Here is a 27,470-nt window from a genome sequence, read left to right as displayed (position 1 = left end):
TTTACATTGTGAAATTAAGGGTCATCAGTAAACATAATTTGGGTACTGTTATATCTATCTTGTGCTTATGTGCCATGCTTGTGCCTGTGTGTGGCTAATTCGTTTATTATGCACATTTGTTTTTATACCCTTTGACTTAAATAAATGTTTGATAAATAAAAACGTATATACACAATCAGGTTACTTAAAGACGATACACAGCTTAGCAACAATCAAATGCGGAAATGAATACAATTCCTGTCTCACTGCTTAAAAAGCTTTGCTCGTTAATTGCTCGATTGGTAACGCATTTGACGTAGATTTCGAGGAATTAGCGCCACGTCGGAATTCGTGCTGAAGTCGTCAGGGGATTAAATGAATAAAAAATGTCAACTAAACTAACTCCCCCCCACACCAATTTTACATCCGCGTGAAAAATGAGAGCTGTCGTTCACACTGGGGGGTTTCTGGGAAGTGAATGGCCGTGGTGGTGGCGGTGAGACTGCCAAGGATCCCAGCAAATGCCACCTCCTCCAGAGGGGGACGGTCAGAGCCCATGGAGGTCTCGTGAGGGGAGGAGACCGAGTTCCCCGTGTAACGGAAATGCAGAATTGCCTCGAATTCCCGCCGTTTGGGTGCAAACGGCAAGCATATCAGAAGTCAAGAGATATCGAGCGTTATTTTCACAGCACTGTATTCTTGGGCTTCGAATCTTTCGTGGTTCCCATTGCACGTCATGTAATGTAACTTGTATTGTCTAATGAGCTGTACGTTATTACAGGAAATCCCTCTCAGAAGCAAAAAGTAAAGCCACAGCCCTGCAAGTTCTTGCTCACGCCACTGCTGGAGGAAGGGCTTCCATTAGAGGGAGCGCTAGACAACCTCTCTAAGGGAGTATTTGGCCTACTTCTCCACTCTGGCCAGACATCTTTGGCAGAGGTGGGAGTACGCACTCCGTACCCCACCACAAACAAGCTGCCGGCCGACTAACTGTGGTGTTACCCATTCATACCATAATTCGACATCATCGAAATGTTCCACCAAAAGTCTGAAAAGCTGCAGGTTGACTTTTTTTTGTATCAGCCAGCCATTCCAGCCGTTGCATGAGTGAAGTCGCACATGAGGCCTAGCCGGTGGTTGTGCTACATTTTCCCGAAGGTTGCAAATGAGGGGAATGTCTTTCCTTCATGGTCGAGTGCTACGAGTGGAAAGGCATCGACATGGACAATTACACACAAGTGGGGTCATCGCAGAATGAAGGAACCCATGATGGTGTACAGTCTGAAACCTTGCATCCACAACCGAGCACGGAGACTCATCAAAGACCGACTTGATTACGCGGACACAGATGCGCACACCCCCCCCCCCCCCCGTTAATGTGGATGCGAATTCCCGGCGAGTGTTCTATGCGAGCCCATGTGTGTGCTTTTCATGCGAGCGGAGACATTGCTGGCTAATGGATACCCTTCATGCACGGACAGATTTGCAGCTCCAAATTGATGTGCGGTCAGAAAGCGCCCGTGCGGCTCACAGTCTCTTGCTATGATTGGGTGGGTGTGGAAACGCCAATTGTCTTTGTTCTGTACAAGTGTCAATTAAACGGGATGCTCAATGCTAATTTATGTGATCGACGTGTCAACAAGAGAAAGGGATGTTCACTGTATTGCGGAGATTCCCATCTGCTGGGCTGTCGGCGTGAATTTCGGTCAACGCGATTTCTCAGAAACAAAGCGAGCAATGTCGAGTAAATTTTCACTGTTCCCGCAATCACCGGCTCCGTCCTGTGACCTCGCAAGAGATGCGCCGCCACGCTGCCATCGCGGAAATTTCATGTTCGATGTAAAGAAAAACAAAAACTTTAATATGACGATCAAAGGAAACTGCAAAGACCACACCTTCTGCATGACTTAGCATGGGAAAATGTGCAAAATATGCAGTGTCGTGTGAAAAACAAAAGACCCATTTTTTATCCTTCACGCTCCAGCAGCACGCAAAACCTGATAAATTTGTTCCGCAGCTGAAACCTGGGTGAGTTTTCAATTTACAAGCGGCATTATCCACATCAGTCTGAGCGGCGCGTAGAAAAATGTCGGCGTGCACAATTAAACACGATTGCCTTCACAAAATAATAGTTCTGACCGACGAATAGTTCATGCTGCGTTCACGTTGGCAAACGTGAAGGCGATTCCCTTTTCCCGTCAATCTTTCTCCCCAAAAGAAGCGTGCCAAGAGAACGTCATTAGGGGACAGGCGGCGATCTCCCCTGTCGCCGCATCCTGAGAGAGTGCCGTGTCCGCGTGTTATCTCCCCGTTTGCCGTATCTGCATCCCACTCTCGTGCAAATGACCTTCCTTGGCTTCTGTCTCTGGAGATGCAATCTGATTAGATGACGGTGCCCTCAGGTGCCCCCGTGGGGCCTGCGGCTCTCCAGCGATCTGGACGAGGAGCGGCCTCGCGGTGCGCGCAACACAAACTCGGGCCACGCCGCCGAAACGTGGCGGTGCATCCTCGGGAAACGCACGAGATGCAGGCGACACGTCGGTTCAAACTCCGTAATTCCAACACCGTGGCGCCACGTTGCCACCTCGCCTGTGCACGTTGCCAGTCCGGTTAGGTGCAACTTATGAACGCACGAGTGATATCGCACACCCTGGCTGCTATTGATTATTTCTAACACGACCGAGACTCTTTCTACTTTCAAGGAAGCTAATGCTTGTTAAAAAAAATAATCTAGACGTTCTGATTTTCTTCAACCCCCAACCTTTAGATTTTTTTGCTCTCACCCCCGCCCCTTTTCTGGAACGTGTGCGATTTAATGAGCACTTCTAAAGGCTAACAAGAGCTGGTCCACAGGTAGGTGCCGAATCCCATGGGACGGGGGAAGGAAAAAAAAATAAAATCACAGCTGCGCAAGCGTACCCAAGCAGATCCACACATGCTGACAGGAATGACAACTTCCTAGTTTGAATGGGCAAGGCACAACGGCAACACGAGGCAACTCCCTTGAGCCCTCCCTCAGGTTTTTCCCCACCATCATGCATTGAAAGAGTAAAAATGTAAAAACATTCAAATAGGTTACGCAAGACATAACCCGAATGAGCGATTGTAAATAACAATCACTGCACATCCAATCAGATTTGTTTACGTTGCAGGACACGATGAGATAACGTTGCTGTGCCTTTTTTTAAAATAACGTCAGTTGTGCTGTCATCTGTCATTATAATTTAAACAGCTCAACGTAAGCACAGATTATAACAATACTTTCAATGCCAGGATAAAAAAAATGACATTTCATGTTTAAGTTGCGCGACTATATTTTGACAACTGTCATTGAAACGAAACCGCTGGTGTCTATGATGTGCCCGTGATGTTGATGACAAATAGGTGAGCAGCGGTGATAACCAAGCAAAGGATGGTAACGATGTTTTGTTCCCTCTTTATGGGATGTGAACGTGGGGGCTTACGTTTCACATCGCAGCGAACACCAGCTGTATCAACGATTCCGCCAGCATCTCAGGGTTCAGCGGACCCATCGGGTTTTTACAACACAAAACTGCGGCTGAATTTGTACCTCGGCCATGAAAAAGAGTTCTGTAGCATAGTGGGCCTTACCTGGTACAATACAAATGTTTTTTTTCTCCCAAAAATTATTCCAACCGTGCCCCCAAATGACCAGCGACATTGTGGCTCACAAACACTAACAGACGAGGCCATAGCCAAATGAGACAGTGCCCTTTTTTCTCTCTCTTTTATTTCCATTATTTATGAACGCCACAAAGGCATCCACCCGGCTATTAAAAGCGTGTGGCCAATTTATTAAATGGGCTTTCGCAATCGTACCTCTTATTGAAAAGGTGTAAATGGTCGGCCATCACAGTATTTCAGTGGCAAAAGATGTCACGTTACGTTCGAGGGCTCTGAAAAAATCATCTCAACAAAACACACCAGCTTTGTTAGCACTTTTGGATCCCGAGTTGGATGCTCGTCAAATACATGAAGCACATAAGAGCTTGCCCCACGTTCAACTGATGCCCTGTACCAAGGCAATAAATACTGTGTTATAAACCTAATCTAATCAGTGGAGTGATTACATTAGATTGCCAAATGCCACACTCAGGAGTGCAGCAACACCCCTGCCTGCCTTTCATTGCAAGGATGAAGAATAGGGGCTTTCCCTTTCGTGCTCCTTGCGATAGAGTATGCACACTTAGCTGGAAGTGGTTTCAATTTTTTTCATAATTGAAATATATAAGATTACATCAGGAATTAATCAAGCTTTAATGCAATCCTATTTTGTAAATTATGTTTGATGCACGTTATTAATTTGCAGATGCAGATGCGTGCCAATCCTCACCAGCGTGAACTATTCTCCCGTGCCATTTCCTGTAACTTTTTTTTTTGGGGGGGGGGGATTTGTTCTGCTATGCACAGATTGTTCTGAATATTTTCTCAATATCAACCACGAAGGCAATTTCATTAATTCAAATACGTCATCTGGATAATGCCTTGAGATGGAACATCTCGTTTGCAACGGTGACCAGTCCGGGTCTGGTGAGGCTTATGTAATGAGTGAGCTATCGCCACTTTATCATTAATAATAATAACACTGCAGTTGTTTTGTTATTGTCCCTTCACTTGTCCGCCCACGTTGCTTCCCGTGTGCCTCGCTCGGTCGGGGAGGTTGGGAGGGGGGGCACGAGGAGAGAGTCCCCCTAGAGAGGTGGCCGCGTCCTTCATGGTGACAGCGCGAATCAGTATCGACGCGCGAGGATGTGCCGCCCCGCGCGTCGCGGCGCACCATCGCCACGGTCTACGCACGGCGGTGGCGTGCCCCTCGCTCGCGTGCCCCTCGCTCGCGTGCCCCTCGCTCGCGTGCCCCGCGCTCGCGTGCCCCGCGCTCGCGCGCCCCGCGCTCGCGCGCCAGCGTCCACGAGCAGTGTCTCCTGCGGGGTGTGGGGGGTGTGGTTGATATCGCGCCGTTCGGAAAATAAAATAAAGCCTAACCGAGAAGAGAAATTAGTTTAATCAGTGGAGTTAGCACGAGTGTCATATTTACCGTAGCGTCACAACTTACGATTCATTACGCTAATTTTACAGACTTCAACAACAAGCGCCGGAGTAGGCACGCACAAGAGGTTTTAAAAGAAAATGTTAATAAAAGTTAATGGACTGGTTTATTACACTGCCATAATTTAATGTAAGCATCGCTATTTTTCACACACATGGTACAAAAAAATGACAGGAGTAACTGTTTACATATAATACGTGATAAAAAAAACTATTAGCTAAAAAAATTGCCTCTTTTTCACTGCAATGAAAAGCTGGTGATTTTGTTGGATTATGAAATAAAACTCTCCGTGCAAAATGTACGATTGCCTTTGTGTGTATATATATACTTATTAATTTCGTCTTCGGGTTTTAATTCGGGATGAACACTTCCTAAAGTTATCGAAAGGTGCCAAGGGGCAGTCCTTTTCCGGATGTATTCTGGTCGCATCGCACTCGGCAAGACAGAGCCATCTGTCAGCTCACAGCCCGGCACTGGAGTCTCGAGATAAACATCACAGGAGCAGCGAATAAAAAAAATCTCGGACGGATCGCGAAACACGGACCGCGTTAACGTGGAATGCGGAACATGGAACGCTCACCAATCGACGCACAAAGAGCAGCAGCAGCAAAACCACAGGGTAGGAATGACCACTGGGAGAGCAACAGGTGCAATCACAGTGGCCGTGCCAGCAATATGCTGTATGGCAGCCGTCCCAAATGTGTTGCTGTATGGGTAATTGTCTGCCGTTAATGTACGTACAATAGCACCTAGCACAATGATTTGGCGCTTGAAAGCCTCCGACCCAAAAATCAGAGCACTAAATCCTTTAATGTTCACCGACAGAGACTGCAGCTGAAATAAACAAAAAATGGGTTTAAAAAAAATCGACGTTATCCATTGCGACATCTGTGCCGCGTATCGGTCACAAACGAGCGAGCAACGCGCAAGCCCCCCCCCCCCCTTCTTTCCCTTTATCTTCATAAACAGAGGCCGGTCACAATATCCCGCGTACATCTCTCCATCGTGAGAAAAACACGTTGTACCAATGGACATTCACCTGCTTATAAATAATGAATCGACCGACAAAAAATAGTCCCCAGAGGGCACAAGGGGCACCGCATGCCAGACGTGACTCTACATTTTCTTCAACCGTAAAATGTTTTTTTTGTTTACACACAACGACGTAACTACCCGAGGCAATGATGGGTAGAACCGTGTGTGCTTGCTGATGAATTCCATGAGAGTAAGGACGTTTGTGGGTGAGAACACAAGAAACCGGGACAGAGTATTGCATGCAAGTGACCTCGATCACCAAAGCGAGAAATGAAAAAGCAAAAGTGAAAATAGATTCCAGCAATGAAACCGATAGGACCGGTCTGGCCTGCTCGTCACTTCTCAACACCGCACACCCACCGCTCACTAAATCCCCACACTCGCAGCCCTTCCCCTCTGGAAAGCACGGCCCTTTGGACGCAGCACTATTTATACCAAGGCCTATTGGATGCCAGGAAATATGTTTGATGCTACAAACTTTTGACATGTGTGTACTTCCCTTGCTTGAACCCTGCAGGTCCGCCACCGGTCAAAGGGCAGATGGAACCAACTCTACTGAAAGGCCTTCCATAAATAACTACGACTACGGATTCCCTTTTTGACCATCGCTTCATAAATACAAACCCGGCTCTGCTCCTTCACCCATGATCGCCTGTGCAAGACTCGGAGGTTTCTCCGCTTATCCGTGGGGTTGGGGCGACCGCAGGATTTGCTGAGAGTTGAGGCCGCCACTGAATGTTGGACGGCGTGTCACACGTGGAGGTGTCTGCTTGTTGCATCATGCACCGGCGACATTTCATCGGGTAACCACAAGGGCACCGCCTCATTTCTCTTAACCTCGCTTCAGAACGAGAATGCTTATTGATGATCGACGACGATTACGATTATGTTAATGAAGATGGAAACTATGTTGATGATGATGTTGACAGTGATTACGATGACAACAACGATGATGATGATCATGCCAACACATCACTCGTCTGCAATAGCTTGGGTCATCTGCTCAATGGCAAAGATGGCATTTGATGAGTACAATAGCTGAAGATAACGAGTGGCGGACACTATTACGGTCTGGTTGCCCACCTGATGCCCTTCGAGAGCACGCGAGAGCAGGTTTGGCTGGAGGCGCCGCCGATTGGCCTGCCGGAGGCACCGAGGAGCGGGCAACGCTGGGCGGACACGTCCGCCGCTCGCCCTGGGGGGCGCCGGTTGGGCGGGGGGCAACGCTTAGCGTCGATTTCATGTGCACCTCTGAGACAACTCGCCCACAGCACGGGCGGATGGCAACTCCTCTCCATTTGCTTTCCTATCGTTCTGAATGCACCCCGCTCTGCGCTTCCTTTCGTCGGTAGGCTGTTTTCCTTACATCGGAAGATGGCCCGGATAGCGTGTGCGCTCATCACGACGCTACAGAAGCAATGCAAGCCCCAGCCTTGGGTCCCGATAGGAGTGCTCATCAGTTTGTGGGCTGCGTTGCCAGGCACTGGTTAGCAAGGCTATTTACATGCAAATTATCCCTGATGTCGTATGATTGTGAATTAACCTCGCCGCCTGTCAACAGCTGCATACCACCCCTTTGTGCTAGACAATGACACATCGCGCATAGCATCGCTGTAGCATATAGCAATCAAACAGCTGGGATGCTCAGAACATCAACACAGATGCTCGGCTATCACGATTGAGCAATGAGTCGACGCCAACACTGACGACAGGAATTGATATTTTTTCCCATCTCTCAAATACATTGTCGATATCGTTCTGTGTCCATTGTTCCAAATAATAGGGAGATGGCATTTTATAACTGGAAAATCAATAGTAAAACACAACACGGTTCTGAATTTTAACATGAAAATAATTTGTTATCATTTGAACAGGGATTTATATGTTAAAATGAAAAAAATAAATGAGAAATTTTCCATTTAAGTAGGCGAGATATATTGTGGCATTAACACAATTAAATTCACACCACTACATACAGCTATCTAAACAAACATAGTTACGTTCATGTATGGTACAAATAATAATATACATTTAATATATACATATAGGTATGCACACAAAAATTTATATAGCATTACCAATACAATATTACAATTTTTAATCGAAAATACTTTTAAACCAAAAAATGCTATGTGGCAAGAAAAAAATAAACCGACGAGAAAAAAACCCACCCATTAAAATCCACACGGCAAATGTGAACTTACGGAGTGGACAGGGTTTGCGTGACGGAGCGAGCCACACCAGTTGCTACAAGAAAGCCCCCTCGTTCAAGACCACATAAACAAATCTCTCCGTGCAGACGGCAGCGGCCGCAGCCGTCGCCGCCGCCGCCGCGTTACCTTGCGATGTCGTTTTCTGTGCCTCGGGTTGGTGGCCGATTTTTGGGCGGTTTTTGGCGTCTCCTCGCTCATAGTTATAGCCGCACCAGCAGCAGCCGTATCCGAAACGAAGGAGAGCCACGCAGGGAAGGCAAGCGAAAAGGGAGGCGAGGAGTAGACGGGCGGGCGGGCGGGTGGATGGGCGGGGAGAGGGAGGGGAGATAACGAGAGATCGGGGAGCGTGGACTAGCAGCAGCAGCAGCAGCGAGCGGGCTCCTGTGCGTTTCTGTGTGGCGGCGAGCGAGCGAGAGGCGCGGACGGGTGGGCTGGGTGCACTCTCCTGCTCCCTCCCCCCTCCCTCCTCTCCCACTCTCTCTCTCCTCCTCCTCCTCGATCCCTTTCCCTCTCCGAGCTGTCAAGTCGAGGGAAGAACCGCCCAGCTTGCGTCCCGTGAAATGACGTCACGGCGAGACACACAAAAACGCACATGCACTCTCCCTTGAGAATTGTGCCAAGCCCGTGCTCGTCACCCCGTGTGTGCGTGTGTCTCTTCCTTGTGTGCCTGTGTGCGAGTTGCTTGGCATGTGAAACATATTGACATTGAATTTACACATGCGTCTTAAAGGCAAATCGGCAGCCGAGTGACCAAATGTTGCTAAATTATTTTAAATATATGTAAAATGTATTCCACCCGACAGTGGTTCATACGTTAATATTTAGCTGTTTAATTGTCAAAGTGATTTCCAGTTCAAGTGAGCATTAAGGCAGCGATCCTCTCCTGTTTACATCCTTGAGTCAGTGGAGGAAATTCCACATTCGTATGACGGAGGCGAGTTTGCCCATAGGACAACCACCATTGTCCTCCACACAAAATGGTACTAGTGTTATCGACCCAGAAGAGATGATGGGTTGAGTCAACCCGTAACCACGATTTTAATTCACAGCCTTCCATTTGCGAGCTGCTCGCTTAGCAAACTGAGCCACCTTGGCTGGCTTTTGTCTTCTGAGAACGGTGAGGAAAATCTACCACGGGATAAACAGAATAATTAACTTCATCCGATTGAAATGAATGTGTTTGTTATTAAGGTTGTGCATGTGCAATTATAGTTTGTCTAATAAAAATTAAGATGCGGGCGAGGTTTCGAGATGAAAACAAACGGCTGGATGAAGTCACCGTGTATGCACTAACTCTGACGAATGCATACAAAACGCAAGCGGAATTCACATGGGGATTGTATAATGAGAGGGCTGCCTCTAATGCTGATACATTTTGTCAAGCAAATGGAAGATTGGTTGAAGTATCGTTAAATGTCATGTCAGCATGTCCTCGGAACACCAACTGAATAGTCTAGAAGTGTTCAGCGTTTTTAGGACAAGTCTTGCGAGTATCGATATAAACTATTATTATTTATGCTGCATTTGAAGAGTATTCTTTTCTTAAGAGCACTCTCGTGGTTGGGGAAAGAGAACACACTGTAGGAATCCATGTAATTTTACTTATTCGTGCATTCATTCGTTTGTTTACTTGCACTGAAAAACATCGACTGAGCACACTGTGCCAAGATCGAGCGATGCGAACCAGCGGCACTTGCCACGACATGAAACCACGCTCGGAAGTAAAACCGCAACGTTTCACGAAGCTTAATGCCTCGTCGCGCCGCGGAATGTACACACAATGAATTATATAAAGCGCCGTGAGGCCCTCTTCTTCGCGTCGACATTTAATACGGCCATGACATCATTTGTGCCTCAAGCCACCTCCGAGTTTGCGCACGCGCCTGGTCGTACGGCCGAGGGCCTGCGAACTGTTGATCGTTCACCCCGGGGCCGGGAGCGCGCGCGCCTTCTCGGGACCACGTGGACACGGCGTGAGTTATGGGCACTTTGGGAGTGACCCCCAGAGAGCAGCAACGACACCGAGGCGTGGAGCGGTGCACTGCATCTGTAAGTCAATAGCGCGCCCGTGCCCAGGGGATTCATACACACCCACTTTAATCATGTGACATCTGGATTAGCTGACCCTATGTTGCTCAGCACTGCCCCCTCCAAGGCCAGAACCCCTTCCGCCCCTGCCGACTCACCCGGGCGCTATTATTTTGTCTCCGTCACCCCCCCACCTCCGCCTTGTGCCACCACATTAACCGCCGATACCGGACCCTCTGACTCGGTGTACAGCCCGCAGCTGCAGTCTCCGAGCCCTAAACGCGTTACGTCCACGGCACTCGGCCCAACCTTTCCCACCACCTCCCCAATCTTCCGTCTCCAATTTTCTCACAAGACCCCCGACGGCAGGTCGCCCTTGCGCGCACAAATGCGGGAAGCTCAAACCGCCCCACAGGCGCTTGCCTGCCTCATGTGAACGCCTGCCATGCTCCTGACCATCGAGCAAAAGACGGTCACCGCATTGCGTACCATCAGATGCGCTGCTGCAGCTGACCGGAACGCTCTTCCTTCCTATATTAGGACGCCACTGGAGCTCTGTACTTGTAAATCATCCAGATTGAAAACTAATTTCTTTAGAACTGATTTTTGGTATTTAGTTTGTTGTCCTTCCCCCGCACATGTTGGCTATGTACAGTGCGAAAGAAGTTCAAGATACATATATACTCACGGCCTTCAACGTTGCACTGTGGCCCATTCACTCTCTGACTGTGCGTGCCGAGCTGGAGACTAAAATTGAAGGGCAACGTTAGATCTGCGCCGTGATTTTGCAAAAAAATAAATCGAATTGCCGTAAGATTTGTCAAAAGTGGCCGTGAAGTGTGCCCCTCTTGCTGTCTAGCTCACTCTTTCTATTTTTGCACCTGGGCTGTGTGGGCACAGTCCAATTGATTGCCGGCATGCCACACCAGCTAGCTGGCAGCCCGAGTGCAAGGTAACTCAGTATTCCCAGTTGGGGCGGCTCATCCACGCTCGCTGGCAGCACAGGCTGATATTGGATAAGAGGCGAGTCGATTAGCACCGACACCGCTGCCAGGGTGCTGGGCCCTGTCTGGCTTTACACGGCCGCGCAGGTGGGCAGACGCATGGGCAACTCAGATTAGCGCGGTTGGCTACGCACGGTGCGAAAGAAGCTCAACATACGTACACACAGACGTACGTACAGAGCGATCCGTCGGCCTTCACAGCACACGCGACGCAGCACGGACCGCGCAGAAGGCGCAGCACACTCCGTATAACGTGCACCGTCCGGCACACACGCGGCACCGCACACATGGAGCAGCGTGCAGTGCGCAGAACACACCCGGCGCAACGCACAACACGCAGCATGACACACCACAACAACAACCGTCATTCGCCACTAAGTGGCGGTGACGTCACCACTACTCTTGTGCCAGGCCATGTGCACCTTGAGGCCACGTGAAGTGTCGAACGCCCGCCGTCAGGAGGTCACGGGGCAGACCCAGGTGCCATGGGTTAACTGACTGAGATGACCGAGATGACTGGCTGATGCGCCACCTGTGCCCCCTACTGTGCCAACTTGCTGTGCTTTAGCCACCCGGCGCTCCACTCGTTGTTGTGAGCGTCGCTCCTTCGCCCTCCGTTGTTGTTGGAGGGCGACTGCCTCCAACTGCCCAGTAGCGTCCTTCACGAGCCTCCTCCACTGAGGCCGACACACCACACACGCAGCACACACACACCACGCAGCACCACACACACCACGCACATCACACACACACCGCACATCACACAGCACCGCTCACATTGTGCATTACGCAGCACCCGAGATGCACCCTCCACTCTGCCAACCCGCCTTTTCGGTCGAAGCCTCCACTCGACTTTTGCTCAGTAGGGGGTAGGGGCGGCCGTTGTGTGCCACTGATTCTGCTCTGCTACCCCCCCCCCCCCCCATCGTCTGCCCCCACCCCCCGCTGTCCGTGCAAATAACTCCCTGGCTCTGTTCAAGCCCAGGCTCAAGACTTTCATTTTTTTGCCGCAGAATATCGCCGACTGCCTCAGTCTATAAAACAAAGAAGGTCAACGGTGTGGACAGAGTGCCTTGAGATGTGGTCGCATTTAGATGCCGCGCAAATCCACGTTGTATTCTATTGGATTAAGCGCTGCCGAATGCGATGTCACACGTCCCTCCGTGAGGCTCGTGCTACCTTGACCGTGGTGGAGAGAAAATAATTCTACGCAAAAAAAAATGTGTTGACCATTAACGATGCTCCGGCGTGGACATTTGCCAGTGTGTGAGAGTGGCTGCTGCAGTCAGCGTGAAGCAAGCGTGGATGGAACGCTTGGGCTGCGTGACATCAATTTAGACGTCATTTTCACCGAAGCAACGACATTGATTATTCCATTCATCATGCGTTGTTTTTTTTTTGGATTAAGCACCGCTAATATTTGTAGGCATGTGACTACGTCGCCCGCAACGCGCCCCGGTCTCGTCAGAGCTCCGAAGCTAAGCAAGCTCGAGCCTTGCACAGTAATTGTACGGATGGGTGACCAACGTGACCAAAGGGACAAGTGCAATAGGTGTTCGGAAGCGGTAGTGTAGCGATTAGCGCGCTGCACTGCGAACCTGGAGGCCCGAGTTCGTTTCCCGCTCATGGCCAACACCAGTGACGATTATCTGAACCGGTCATGGGCCTACACTAGATCTAGTCAGCCTTATATGAGTACCTGGTGCGGTGTGTAAAACACTAGGGAGACAAAGGCGGCCGGGCGTGGTGCTGGCCACCCACCCCCTCGTGTGCCATTCCGGATTTCATAGGTGCTTGCTAACAGCACTTGCCCCAACAGTCTGTTAAAGGCTATACATCTTCGGGGCCACATGCGCACGGATGGGTGACCATTCGTGTCTAAAGGAACAGGTGCAATAGGTGCTGCTCTCAGTTGAGGGCAATGCGGAAAAATACGTCGTTATCTCTCATTCATCAACCCACACTGACCAGTGTGGAGAAGTATGGTCAAACATCCCATCACAGCCTGCAAGGAGTTGGGAGATCCTTGTTGTTTAGTTTGTTGTCCTTCCCCCCCCCGCTCCTTCGATGAGCGTGCCTGGCTACATACGGTGCGAAAGAAGCTTAACATACGTACGTAAATACATGCAGCAGTCGACTGCCAAAATGGGCTGTACATATATGCATGTTTTTATTCTTTATTTGTTTTGTTAAGTTCAGCAGGAAGGGCCGGATACGCTGATGGGCTCTATGTCATGGGGGTCCTGCGACGACGGTGCCGGTGTGAGACTCTTGGTTCTCGTAGGGGTGGGGATTGGGATTGCGATTTATTTTATTTTGCGAGATGCTGCAGAACAGAGCTTTGGGAGTTTAGTTTTGTACATTTTTAAGAGTGCCAAAATTCAGTTTGTTTTCCACGATGTAAAAAGTGAAAAAAACAATCGTTCTGCAGAATTTTTGCAGCAATTTCTAAATATGTGGTGTGTTTAAATGTTGTTTTACATCTTCCCAGTTTTCTTCTTTCTTTTTAACAAAATAAAAAGGTTATCCATCTTAACTCCTTTAATTAATTATGCAACTTTGCATAATCAACACGACAAATCCTGGTAACAAACATGGGGTTAAATCTTGACTTCAAGCTTTTGTGACTGCAGGAATTAATATTCTTGGGTCTTTCGGTAAAGTCACGTAGATAGGTTCAAAGAAAATAACAAAAAATAACAAAACACTACAACGTTTCGATCGCCACACAAGTGGTCGTCTTCAGCATCAAGTTTTCAGGAAGACGATCGCTTGTGTTGCGATCGAAACGTCGTAAAATTTCGATTTAAAGCTTTCGTGACTGCAGGGATTCATCTTCTTGGTTCTTTCGGTAAAGTCACGTAGAAGGGAAGTAATAAAATAATACAAATAAAACATAATAAAATAATTAAAAATAAAATAATTCTCACGATATATAGTATCGTAATTGTATAGTTAACATATAGCAGTGTGATACACATTAGGGTGGGTAGAATAATACATAGTGTTATATTGAAATGTATAAGGTGGTTTATAGCAATACAGTATGTAATTTAATGTTGGGTTTGTCTATGGCAGTATATAGTACGGTGTAGACTCGTGTGATGTAAGAGAATAAAGTTTAGATGGAAGCATATTATATAATTTTTACGACGTAGAATTGTAATGTATTACTTACTGTTAGTAACTCAGCTTATTGTAGAGTATAGTAAGTATACTGATGATGCTATGTAGTTTATACTTTAGTTGTTTATGTAGTTTATACTTTAGTTTTCTACGTGGTTGTTTAGTAACTGCAGCTACATACTATTAACATTCCTTTCCTTTGTTAATGCTACCCCCCTTCCCCCTCCCTTTGATGCTGCTAATCCTGCATAATGCACGGGCATAATATTAATTTGAAAATCCCCCCGCCCAGCTCCTACGCATTTTACACATGCTAAATTCCTCTTGATATGCAAATTATCCTTGTCAAGGCGCTCTTCTTCCCACCTCCCCCCCTCCAACCCAACTTATATATACGCTCCAAGCTTGGTGGTGTTTCATTCTTCACCTGAGGACGGCTGCTTGCGTTGTGGCCGAAACGTCGTGAGAATTATTTTATTATGTTTTATTTTTATTATTTTATTACTTCCCTTCTACGTGACTTTACCGAAAGAACCAAGAAGACGAAACGTCGTACTATATATATATATTTTTTTCTTTGAACGTATCTACGTGACTTTACCGAAAGACCCAAGAATATAAACATTGGGTTACAAAGGTCGCCATACAAATGGCGAGTATCGGCACATGCTTTACATGTAAATAAGTAAGAACATTTGATATTGCGCACTCTTATGAGTCCAGTACATCACGAATGCGCATTCAGGAATGGCGAACCGGTCAAAGATTTAACCGGTCAGAAGATTTTACTGCGACAGATGAGCAAAATGTCTCCTGGGAATCAACGTAACTTTTGAGCAATAACTAATGGACACGGAACCACTCTGCCGAAACGCCGTGTCCCCAGCATCCATTTGTCTGACTTTCCACCGCCGTTTCCTCTGGCTCCAATCAATAGACCCATCAAATAAAGAAATCCGTTTGCGCCAACGGGGGTGGTGACCACGTAATGCGGCGCATGCCCACAGACACGCAGGCACACCGTGGGCAAGCCACAGCAGCAGCATTTGCTGCAAATCCTCAGAAAGAAATGCTAAAAAGGTGTTAAACGGCAATGATTTCATTTTCACGATATATTTTTTTTACTCGCTGCGATCACTGACAATACCACGTTTATGTGCGCGTGTGTTCGGGGCCCTCTTTGAGATTATTTGTATGAAGCCTCCACTGTTTACGGGCTGAGCAAACCACGGAGGATGTTCCCAAGAGTGTTCACACCCAGGGCTGCCTGCCTGCACCGATAAATGCGCCGTTTCCTCTGGCACAGTTTGTGATGCGACTTCATTTCTCCAGTGATATCCGACCGAGCGCACGTGACCTTCACAACGTTTCACCAAGCATTGCCCCCCGTCATCCCTGCCCACGAATTGAAACACACACACACGTAGCAATAATTGTTGTGATTCACAGTTGATTTTTGGATCAAATCGCGTGAGTAAAATGTGTGTCGTACACCTTCAAGATGTCACGGGAACAAACATGCTGGTTCATTATTACTGCTGCAGCACGCCGTTAATGTTGGAGAGCGATGCACACGTTTACAGAATTGGGCACGACGTTTCAACTGGTTGTTATAGACAGCATCATCAGACAGTTGCCAGAACAATTCTGGCAGATACATTCTGGCAACTGCACGTGTGCTGAAGCGGCAATAAATTGGCACGGTCGTCCATCGCGTGACAACTTGATTCATTGTCCGTGTCGGGTGGAGGAGGGTCTACCACACATTTTCCCTGTGCTGGTCACTGGAGTTGTTCACCACAGCTGGTCACTGCGGGATCGTGGAAGGGGTATAGACAACCGGTTCAGATAACACTCATGCATGACCGGGAATAGAACTCAGGTCGCCGGAGCACACGAACCACTGTGCTACCGCTCAACGGTAAACACACACTGAGTGTACGTAGGGTTTCAGGAAAGTGCATGACCCACTACTCCATCAACTTTCAAACTTACGACCACACATATTGAATGCAGACTTCAACACAGATCCCCCGTGTGGCCTGTACAGACTGACGGGGCAAGTGCTGTTAGTGAGCACCTTCTAAAGTCACCAGGGCATGTAAGGGGGTCGTGGTATGGCCAGCACCACAGCCAGCCACCTTCGTCTCCTCAGTGCTGATGTTTATACACCACGCCAGGTACTAAATTAAAGCGGAGTAAACCTAGAGAAGACATGAACTGGTTCAGATGTCACTCATTATTGACGTTAGCCATGGCCGCGAACAAAACCCAGGACCACTGGTTTGCAGTGTAGTCCACGAACCACTTCACACACAGCTCCCCCATTGCAATGAACGAATTAACACACACACACAAGTATAATACAAATTCGGCGGTGTGCAACGATACACTTGTACGTATCAAAATCACCACGCCGCAGACACGGCACTACTACGGCAGAGCAGCTTGCCTCCAGGGGTGAACGTTCCTTTGAAAGGTGGTCAATGACGAGACGAGACGAGATATCTGCGTCCCCCCCACCCCCCGTGCGCAACGCACGAGCAGACTGACAGATCGGCTCGGGCAGCGAGAATTCGGCTCGGGCAGCGAGAATTCGGCTCGGGCAGCGAGAATTCGGCTCGGCGGCGTGAGAACCTCGCGTCGTGAGGGGGGGGAGGAGGCAGCCACCCACAACGGGGTGCTTCTGCGGCTCAACGCACACCCTCTGCAGCCGCACGCCCGCAGTCAACGTGGCACGGCTGTGAACGCAGCCCTGGTGCCTAACGCTCCACGCCTCACAGCAACGAGGGCCGGAGTTGCGATTCTCCAACTCGGGCCCCTCTTTGACTGGAGTTTTTTCAGTTCTCCCCCTGTTGGGCATGGGTTTCCTCTGGCGTTTTCTGCGGATTTCCTCCCCACAGCTAAAATAAAGCATACAATGTAACTGGAATTGCCGAGAAAACAATCACGTTCAAATTACTCAGCTGGGATTACAGTAAACATCCGTTTAACGTGTGGCGTTCACACTACGCGTTTTCGCTTTCACGCGGTATTTCTTTTATGGAACGTATTTCTTTTAACGCGCACAGCGCCCGTTATACCACGAGCCTATCGCGTAATGGACTATTCACGATAAAGTCAGTGTAGCGCGTGGCGGACTACTCGCTATAACGCGAGTCTAGCGTGTGACAGATGACTCGCTATAAAGTGAGTCTAGCGTGTGACAGATTACTCGCTATAACGCGAGTTTATCGCGTGACGGACTACTCTTCTGAGCGCGTGACGGACTATTCTTCTGAGCGGCGTGGGAGTTGCCAGCTGCTACTGTAGCACTGATGCACGCTGTGTTACACAGCGTACCTTCATCTTCCTCCTCAGTCTTTGTTCCGGTATCTTTGTTCACACACCATATCTCTCTCACACGCTTTCTATTTAAATAAACGTCACACAAAACATATTAATAGAAATAATATATAGACACAACACATTTTAAAAGAAACAAGTAAACAGTGTACTGTCAAATAAAAACTAAAATCAAATTACCGGTTGGAACGGTACCCCAACCTTTACTGTTTACCCTCAAGGGAAAACCACTCTCGAATAAACGCAAATTCACTTTACGCGGCAATTTTCAGGTACGCAAACCCCACGTACAGCAGGGTTTCGCTGTACACGTGGCAGCAGCATCACCATCGTCTGCGAAAACATGACAGGACCCTCCTGAGAAAGCGTCTTGGGACTCGGTAATAATAATAATGTACACTATGCTGTTTTTGGGTTGTACCAACACGATGTCCGACAATCCAGTCCACGTACCAAGAACTCGTTCGTAGGTGAAGTCGACTGCCTCTTGTCGATCCGCTACTGCACGAGGGCCCTCCCCGCGCCGTGCGGGGAAGAGCTTTTGTTTCAAACCCAGTCACCACGTTAAGTCCACACCACGTTAAGTATCCATGGCATCTGAGTAGCGCACGGCTATCACAGAAGCTCTCCTTCACACACGAGTGTAGTCTGCTGGTAGGGGGTTCGATGTTTTGCCACGTGGTTATAACCAATTTTAGGAATTTGCTCGTCACGTTCGTGCTTGGCAAACTTGGACCGTGACACCGGCACACGTGACATTTCTGTTTTCCAATCAGGTCAGGGGATCTTTAATGGCCACTGTGAAGCAGACGGCGCGGATTGTCTTTTGGGTGATACAACCAGGGCATTCACCCTGCCCGGCTCGAACCGTGAATCTCTGCAGAAAAGCGCAAAATGTGCTCCCGTAGAGCCGTGCCACCGCATATTTAAAACGTGCCGGTCAGCGAGGGGTTGGTGTAAGGGGCGGGGGGAGGAGCGACCACAACCGGTGGCTGGGAATCAAAACTCAGTTTCACGAGGTTTGCAATGGACCAATCACTGCATCGCCGCTATGCAATATCATGCGCGATCGAAACATACTGATGAGAAACTGGCACGTGATTCAAGCGTACTGTCTGACAGGGAAAGCATGAGCAGATTGAGAGAACTGATAATTAATAACGATCGGAGTGTGCAGACCATTATGGCGATGCATGTCTCACTGGGTCGAGGTTTGCTTTGCAGTAGGAAGATCAAGGTTTGAACTCACTGTATGCTCTGGGTCTCCCTGTGAAAAGCAATTTCGTATCACAAAAGGCTCCCACCCGTAAAAATATACACGCGTGTGGCTATACGTGCATTATCTATAAAATCTGTCGAGAATTCAGGTTCGGCAAGATTAAACAAAAAAAACGTGCCAAAACTCGTACACTGAATATTGCGCGCCGAGGTGGGCAATTTCCACACCGCGGCGCCCGGCAACGCGCTCTGCACGCGAGAGGCAGAGTCCCATCCACCCTCCCCCCTCGGCTTGCCACGACGGCGCCACGCGCACACAGGTGCCAGCGGGACTCAGTGCCGCTGGCGTGGGCGGTGAGGTGGCTGCTCCGTGTCAGCGCTCGGTCTGCAAAGGCCGATTCATCTCATCCACACGGGGTTCAACCACCCACACTGCAAGTCACAGCACTTCTCTGTCCGCTTCTTCCCTCGTGACTTTTCCACCTTGGAATTATCTCCCCCGTTGTCTTTTTTCCGAGTCTTGAAATGATACTCGATCAATTCAAGGAATGCGTTAAACTCGCGCACGTGATTTGGGGGGGGGGCTGTTTGTCGCTGGCCGCTTGGTGCACGGGGCCCATGCTCAAAGGCCGTGATTAACAAAACTAAAAAGTGCGGCAGTGTGTGCCGGCGAGCAAGGGCTGCAGTGCCTGTGGCGTTATGTAATGGTGTTCCCAGGCCATGTGTGCAGTTAAAGGAAGATGCCCACTTGCCAAAATAAAAGTCAGCTTCTGCAAGGAGCGGAATGTGTAATCCCCACGTTATTAAAAGCAACCGCACAATATACTCGACACACCCATCCTAAGACACCCACAACATAAGTGATATTGGAATTCCATGCCTTGCCAATGCTCATGATGAACACCGGTCAAGTCACAGGGAGCGGCATTCCAAATCTATTGTCTGCTGGCGCACGTTATGACTGGCACCGACTCGGCTTACAAGCGTAAACCGTGACCGGCACGGCGGACTCTGGCAGGAAGTGACATTAGTGCTTCGAGTCTAGCCAAATCTGGCGGCGGCTACAGCAGCCGCCACCGCGTGTGTCCGAGTGTTGATAGTACATCAACCCCCGGGGCCCGCGCACATACGCACGTCAAAATCTGTCCGAGCCGCCGTGGCTCATTGCAACGGGGCTTTCCAGTTATTAAAACACATTTGCCAATATTAAATGAAACATTGCATTGAAAGTTACGTAAATAAAACATTATGTAAATAAAACACAAGACGGTGCTTTGCTTTCACGGAGCAGGCTTAAAATACTTTGCACATGTGTGGATGTGCTGTTGTTGTATATAACCAAGAAATGAAAAACAAGTTTAAGTGAAGTCCATTGCAAATATGCATGGAGATTGATTTGACAATGAATGCACCAGGTCAGTTTGCCTTTCAAAAAAGCAGAGCTGCCAAATGCTTGGGGTAGTGAATCTAAGAACACCCTGAGATGTTCAAATGAGATCTTATGCAAACAAAGATCTCACATGCTTCTCCCAGTAGGGCATCGGCACCATCATTCAATGAGGCACATAGCCTTGATTCCACCGTTATCTAAAAATTATATACTTCAATAACATCACAATAACTGCAACAATGAGAGCTTATCAATTTGTGGATTTACAAACACAAATGCAGAAGTTAAAATGGCTAAACGTGCTTTTTATGTGCATCGAATGACATGCGTTTTTGTTTTCGGTTCTATTACAGATTCCTATCACAAAGCAATAAGCCGTTTGCCACCGATAAAGACGGTCAATAATGAAACTGTGAAAGAGCCATTTGTCCATTCAAGTTCATATGCAAATGTAAACAGTGGCCTTGGCCACAGCCGCCAGTCTTGGCATCGATCAATACAATTGCATTCTTATTTGCTAATCCATGGCCCACGTGCGCCAATGAACTTGTGATTCTTCCACATTTCGACTGTTCTTAGCGATTGCGTTATTGTGGCAGAACTTGGGCTAAGTGTAAAAGTTAGCTTGTTTTTACCCTCTATTTGCCTTGTCGGCGCCACCAGATCTCAACAAATCACGACTCATTAAATAAAAACCAAACGAAGGGTGTTAATCATGGCTTGTTTCGGGTTACGAAAAAAAGACAAGAACACAAAGGAGACTTGCAACCAACTGGGCCAAGGTCGGTTGATGTTGGATCAAACATTGGTCCATTATCAACCAAAATTGGTCAAACATTGCAAGTTTATTGGGGAGATTCTGTCGTGCCAGCACTGTCACTGTGCTTTTTGCCTAATGGCTTGGAAGGTAAAAGTAAATTGCACTATTTTATTCGAAATCTACTGCCCCGGTAGATTTGACTAAAGTGGTCAAATAAAAAAAATAGCAAGACTTTATATAAACAAATTTTAAATAAAACCCAGTAAGCATTATAGTGGCCAATACCCCAAGCGTGAACACCACGGCGCCCGTTTCTCTATGCCGCACGCATTAAACGCCGATTGCACCGTCAGCATCAATAGCGAAATTGAAACGAGAATGGGTTGAGAGAGAGTGAGAGTAACACCAAAGCGAGGAGTAATGCGCTGCGATTCTTGCATACACTCGACGTAACTTCATTAAAAAAGGCGTTTAAAAATTCAACGGGACAAGCGGTTGTGACGATACCGTCTGCCGTTGCCGCCTGTCAGGTGGCCTGTTGCTGCGGCTTCACAATGGAATTTTCCGTGATGCGATCGACGCCCGGTCGGTCAGGACGCCACTATCATTCGACAAAACTAAATATACGCGCGCGACAGTGGACAATATGACGTTTTGTTTTCACCGTAACACAATCGTCACGAATCATCATCAACATCAGCCAGGTTCATTCTACAGCTGGACGAAGGCCACGGCAAAGCAGCTGCCACCTCTCTCCATGCTGCAATGTCAACAATCAATCCAATTAGCTCTCGCGCAGGGATTTATTTAATCGCTACGTCTCCTTGTCGATCTATAATTGTACGCCAGAAATATGTCTATTGATGCAAAGATGTGGCACAGTAAAAAGAGGACAACTGTTGATTTTAGCTTCAAGTGCATGCGTGGCATGTGACGTGTCACTGATTTGTTCATTACGACAATTTACAGTTAGATATAACTTATGCAATTAAATGCAAGTGGCACACTCTTACGTTTAAACTTGCTCACAAAGACAGCACAAATGAGAGAACACAGAAGAACCAGGACCCTGACACCCTGACGGTGCCTTTTCTACAATATTTTGCTGTCTTTTCTTGGATTTTCTGTTTGCACAGAGTCACATTAAGATGTTTTCTTGTTCATGTTTTTTGTTTGTTTGTTGCGATTGCACCCGATTCAAGAGCCGAATGGCTCACAGGGCTATACCAAATAAATGAAACTGAAAACTGAAAAACTGAAACTGCTGTATATTTTTAGTTTGCATGTTCTCCCCATGGTTGCGTGGGTTTTCTCCGGGTACTCGGGTGTTTCCCTCCACATTTATAAACATGCATTCGGATAATTTGGCTGCTATAAATTTTCACGTTAAAAGCGACTTCATTGGGCTATCGTTTGTGGCCAGGTCGCTTCTGAATAAGAGCTAAATAGCTCAGTGTGTGCACGTACGTTGAACTCCTTTCGCACCGTACGTAGCCAACAATCACAAGTACGGGAGAAGGACAAACTAAACACAAAAAGCAGTTCTAAAGCAACGAGTTTTCAATCTAGATGATTTAAAAGTGCAGTGGGCTTACCTGGTCAAATAATATAGGACAGTTCGTTTCACAAGATAAAAACTCTGAATGAAATTTACTGCGAGTTAGGGAATTTTATAGAATTGCTGTGAGGGGGGGCAGAGGGGTGGGGGTTGGTGCAGAAGGGGGAGGGGGTGAGGTGGGGGTGGATAGGGGGGAGGGGGGAGGGGCTGATGGGGGGTGAGGGCAGTAGATGGGGGATGAGGGGGGGGGATCGTTATAGTCGCAGTGCTACCACATCAGCTGGACTCTATGTGTGTTATTGATTTTAATAAGCACTCATGAGTAACGCATCACATACACTGATTAATTATTCACGCGGACACTATTAACATTTTACGAACATTTTCAATACGCAAATTATCACTCGGTGGTGATCGCGTCAGGGTGGAGATTTTAACATTCTAAGTTTAAATGTTTTATTCGCTATTGCAGTCTGTTTATTACTGACGTGGAGTATTTATCATCAAATACAATTCCACAGCAACACTCGCACAGCTGATGTGAATACAAAGGAGACAGGAATTGAGGCTTATCGATACGATGGCCATTTCAACGGTCAAATATATGCGAGGGCTCTTCTCAATCTACCCCGCCGGCAAAATCATCTCCGGCTTCAACATCGACCGTCGATCCCTTGCCGATGCCACGAGGTTCGATCTATAGGCGTCGACTCCGCATATCCCACGCACAGCCCCCCACGCACAGCCCCCCACGCACAGCCCCCCACGCACAGCCCCCCACGCACAGCCCCCCACGCACAGCCCCCCACGCACAGCCCCCCACGCGAGTCGCGCACCACGCCTCCACGCGGCATCGCTCTCCCGCTAAACCGGACCCAGAATGGAAGTCCTCGCACTGCATTCTAAGAGAAATAATCTCACAAATATAAATTGGAGACGGTCACCGCATCGCACGCTTTCAGATGCGCTTCCGCGGCCCTCTGAAACGGTTTCCCTTCCGATATTCGGAAGCCACTGGAGCTATGCACTTTGAAATCTTGATTGAAAACTCATTTATTAAGAACTGCTTCTTATGTTTAGTTTGTTGTCCTCCCCTGCACATCCGATTAGCACGGTTGACTACGTACGGTGCTTAACAAGTTCAACATACATACAATTGATGTTTAAAGGGTGTTTTTGACAATTATAATTAGATGACCCCCTGAGTCAGCATCTCCGGGGCTTGACTGGTGTGCGACACACCGCTCCAGCTTCGTAAATCACCCGAGGACCCCGCGGTTGCATTCGGCGGGTGGCGGCGCGTCCGCGGCGCCGGCCCGGCAGGCGCGCGCGACGTCGTGATTACGCGCACTCGCGGACACGCGTCGCTGTCACGCAGAGGCACCGAACGAGCCACGAGCTGACGGGCGGCGCCAATTCATCTTTGGCAGGCGGCATCGTCACGGCAGCGAGGGGCAGTGACGGAGGTGAACTGCGGCAGAGAGCCACGGCGTCGGCTGTTATTTTTGACTTGACAAATCACAAACCTCGGGTGGGGGTCCCTCCGACTGCACCACGCGTGCAGTCGCAACTGGGAGCAAACACATTCCTGCGGAGGGAGCTGGTAGGAACGTTGGGTTGCTCGGTCAATGGCCTGCAGGGTCAACGGCGGCGTGGTGTATTCTGCAAATATGGCCGACTGTGAGGGCGGGCACAAGCCGGCGTGAGTAGGTGAAACGTTGAGTTTTATAAGGGCACCACGGGGTGACCAGCCCCTCCCCACCCAGCCCCACCCCCACCCTCCCCACCCAGCCCTCTCCACCCAGCCTCACCCCTCCTCCCATTTTGGATGCACGACGGACGGACGAAAAAATAATCCCCTGTGGGCTGGTGTAACCAGGAGGTTCCTACAAGTAAAAACCTTTCAATCTGTCAAGTTTCTCAAACTGTGACGAAAATGGCATCCACTTTCACGAAGCAGGGTAATAATTTATCTGTACTCTGTGCTGATGGTCATTTTACATTTTAGCGGGTAAATAGAGTAAAGAAGCAAATGATATTTCGGGTGGCAGAGTGGTGCATGGGTATCAGTTGTGCCTGATAGAAATAAATGCCTGAGATTCACTCCCAAGTCGGGCGCATTTCTGTGCGGCGTTTTTATGCTCTCCCCCTGTTATGCAGAAGGTGAGTGTGTTTTGTGAGCGAGTGTGTGTGAGTGAGTGGGGAGCGATTTCAATTTCCGCTCATGACAAACACAAGTGACACTTATCTGAAACGGTCCTGGGCCTCGCCTAGGTCAACTCAGCCTCAAATGAGGACCTGGTGTGATGTGTAAACATCGCCACTCGGGAGACAAAGGCGGTCGGGCATGGTGCTGGCCAACCCCCCCCCTTGTGTGCCGTGCCGGCTTTCATAGGTGCTTGCGAAAAGCACTTGCCCAAATAGTATGTTAAGGCGATACAGCGGATCTTTGTCTTCGTTTTGGTGAGTGAGTGGAGTTTGTATGTTTTCTCCCCATGGTTCTCCATGGGTTTCCTCCAGGTTCTCTGGTTTCCTCACACAATGTAACTGATATTGACCAAATACCGAAATGCTGAAAAATACCCGACAAATTACTCAATTGGGATTACACGCAGCAGCAGCAACATCGTCACCTCGTGTAAAAACTCTGCAAGACCCTCGTGAATAAAACTGCCTTCAGACTCAGTGAGACTTTCCTGGGTAAACGATCGCGATATTAATAATAATAAAGTTGAATTAAACAAGAAAATATAATCTTCATATCCTAGCGATAACCCTAGCCATGAGAAAAAGCACAGAACTGCGAAAGCAACGTGGCAACAGGGCGACGATCGGGGCACACGCGCGTGCTGTTGGCAAATGCTTTACGAGCTTGGCGTCTGAGATTGCACTAAACCATCTCCAGCAAATGCTTAGTGACCATAGAACGGAGGGCGCACTCACGCAATATCAGCGCAGTACGTCTCCTCCTTACCAGACCCTTTAATACACATTCATTTTGTAGATTCACCAGTTATTATTCTTACATTCGGGCCATGCGTCATACAAAGGAGAGTAGGTTACCCTTAGCTCTGGTCCCGACCTGACACCTGCTGTATATTTGGAGTTTGCGTGTTCTCCCCGTGGTCGTGTGGATGTTTCTCCAGGTCCTTCGGTTGTCCCCTCCACATTTAGAAACATGAGTACAGCATTTGGCTGCCATGCATTTCCACATGATAAGCCATTTCGTTGAGCTATCATTTGTGATAGCCATATCGATTCTGAAAAAAGAGCTATATATAGCTCAGTGAGCTTTACCTGATAAAATAAATAAACGTTTATAATAGTTTGTGCCATGTCTCCCTTTGATACCAATTATAATCACCCAGCAATGTCTGTCCTCGTGACGTCTCTCCACATCGACCAGCGTCCCTCATTAATATTCATGAGCAGGTGACGTCCTCCAAATGGACACCCCCCCCATTATTATTAGCTACTATAATGAGCCAAAAATATTTGTGTGCAACGTTCGTGACGTCACTTTATTTCGACCAGCCCCCCTCATTAATAATCATGAGCAGGTGACGTCACTCCACATGGAGCACCCTCCCGCCTAATTAATAATCATGAGCAGGTGACGTCACTCCACATCGAACAGCCCCCCTCATTAATAATCATTATAAGGTGACGTCCTCCAAATGGACACCCCCCTCCCCTCTCCATTAATAATACTTATCGGCTGACGTCACTCCACATGGGGGGCCGAGGCGCCTCCTCCCCCCTCCTCGGCGTCAACTTACAACCCTCACTACAAAGGCAGAACCCTCACGTCACTGCGATCTCCGTCACGCTATTGAAACATCAAAGTAAAAAGGACGTAATGATGAACAAGGGATTATAACCTTAAAATGAAAAAGGTCTGTGTCACCGCGCCCTTACAAATTGCACACGAATTAATGCAATGAATATCACGTCGCGGTCTGCTTTTCGCTTGCAAGTTTCAGATTTACTGCAATACACCCGTCCTTGGACGAAGAGACACATTTCTTCTCATCGGACAAATAGGACTATTACAAGATTAGACGGTCGCTCACTCATGTAAGATGTCTACATTTGCACACACAGATGCTCACTCACGTATGTATGTATGTATGCACACATGCACACGTGCAAAGGCCCACTTCATGCATGGAGACTTCATCATGGAAATCGCCCATAGCAGAATAGCAATTGCTGCAGGAAGCGTCCAGGATGGAAGCGCAGGAATGGAATCTGATCCCTGCTCTGATATTCATCTCCTGTTTTTTTTCGCCGACAGCAAAAAAAAACACAATGTGGTTACATTGTGACACTCCGCGAATCCACACTGCGTGTAATACCTCCGAAACAGTCCAATAAAATCAACTTAAATTTCACATTCATCAACCTCCCTCTGTAATTAAACAGCTCAAGTCATGGAGTCCCTTTGGCCTGATGAGGCAGGGCTGGCTGATCAGAGGGAAGGGGGGCTTAAGAGAGGCTATCTGCCCCGGGGTCCCCCAAAATTGGCTATTTATTTATCGCTAAATGAATAAGGGGGCCTCCAGGGTGGCCCTGTGTAAATGGTAACTCCACGCCGCTTCATGCAATGTGAGTGGCGGTTGATGTTCATTGGGTCACTTGATACAGGGAATGTTTTTTGTTGTCAGTCACTGCTTAAATCTCTCTGCCGGTGTGACGCGTGAAGCTCTGGGATGTATGCAATTTGCCAATTACGTGCAGTGGCAG

The 27,470-nt window shown here is 48.2% G+C and overlaps 1 protein-coding gene across 2 annotated transcripts in view; it reads right to left on the bottom strand.

The window, feature by feature from the left end:
• Window positions 1–27,470, bottom strand: part of LOC133350739 (ankyrin-3-like) — a 263,868-nt gene that overhangs the window by 198,198 nt on the left and 38,200 nt on the right. Inside the window, exon 1 of one of the 2 annotated variants that reach the window (XM_061565430.1) lies at window positions 8,422–8,581. The exons of the other annotated variant lie outside the window; for it this stretch is intronic. Coding sequence (XP_061421414.1) covers window positions 8,422–8,493 — 72 coding nt within the window. The 5' untranslated portion in view covers window positions 8,494–8,581. Of the gene's footprint in view, window positions 1–8,421; window positions 8,582–27,470 lie in introns of those variants that run through there. 2 annotated transcript variants of the gene reach the window in all.

The sequence above is a fragment of the Lethenteron reissneri genome, chromosome 34 (genome assembly GCF_015708825.2).
Source record: "Lethenteron reissneri isolate LAM-NWPU_2019-01 chromosome 34, ASM1570882v1, whole genome shotgun sequence".
Lineage (NCBI taxonomy): Eukaryota > Metazoa > Chordata > Hyperoartia > Petromyzontiformes > Petromyzontidae > Lethenteron > Lethenteron reissneri.
This window is presented reverse-complemented; position numbering and strand designations above follow the sequence as displayed.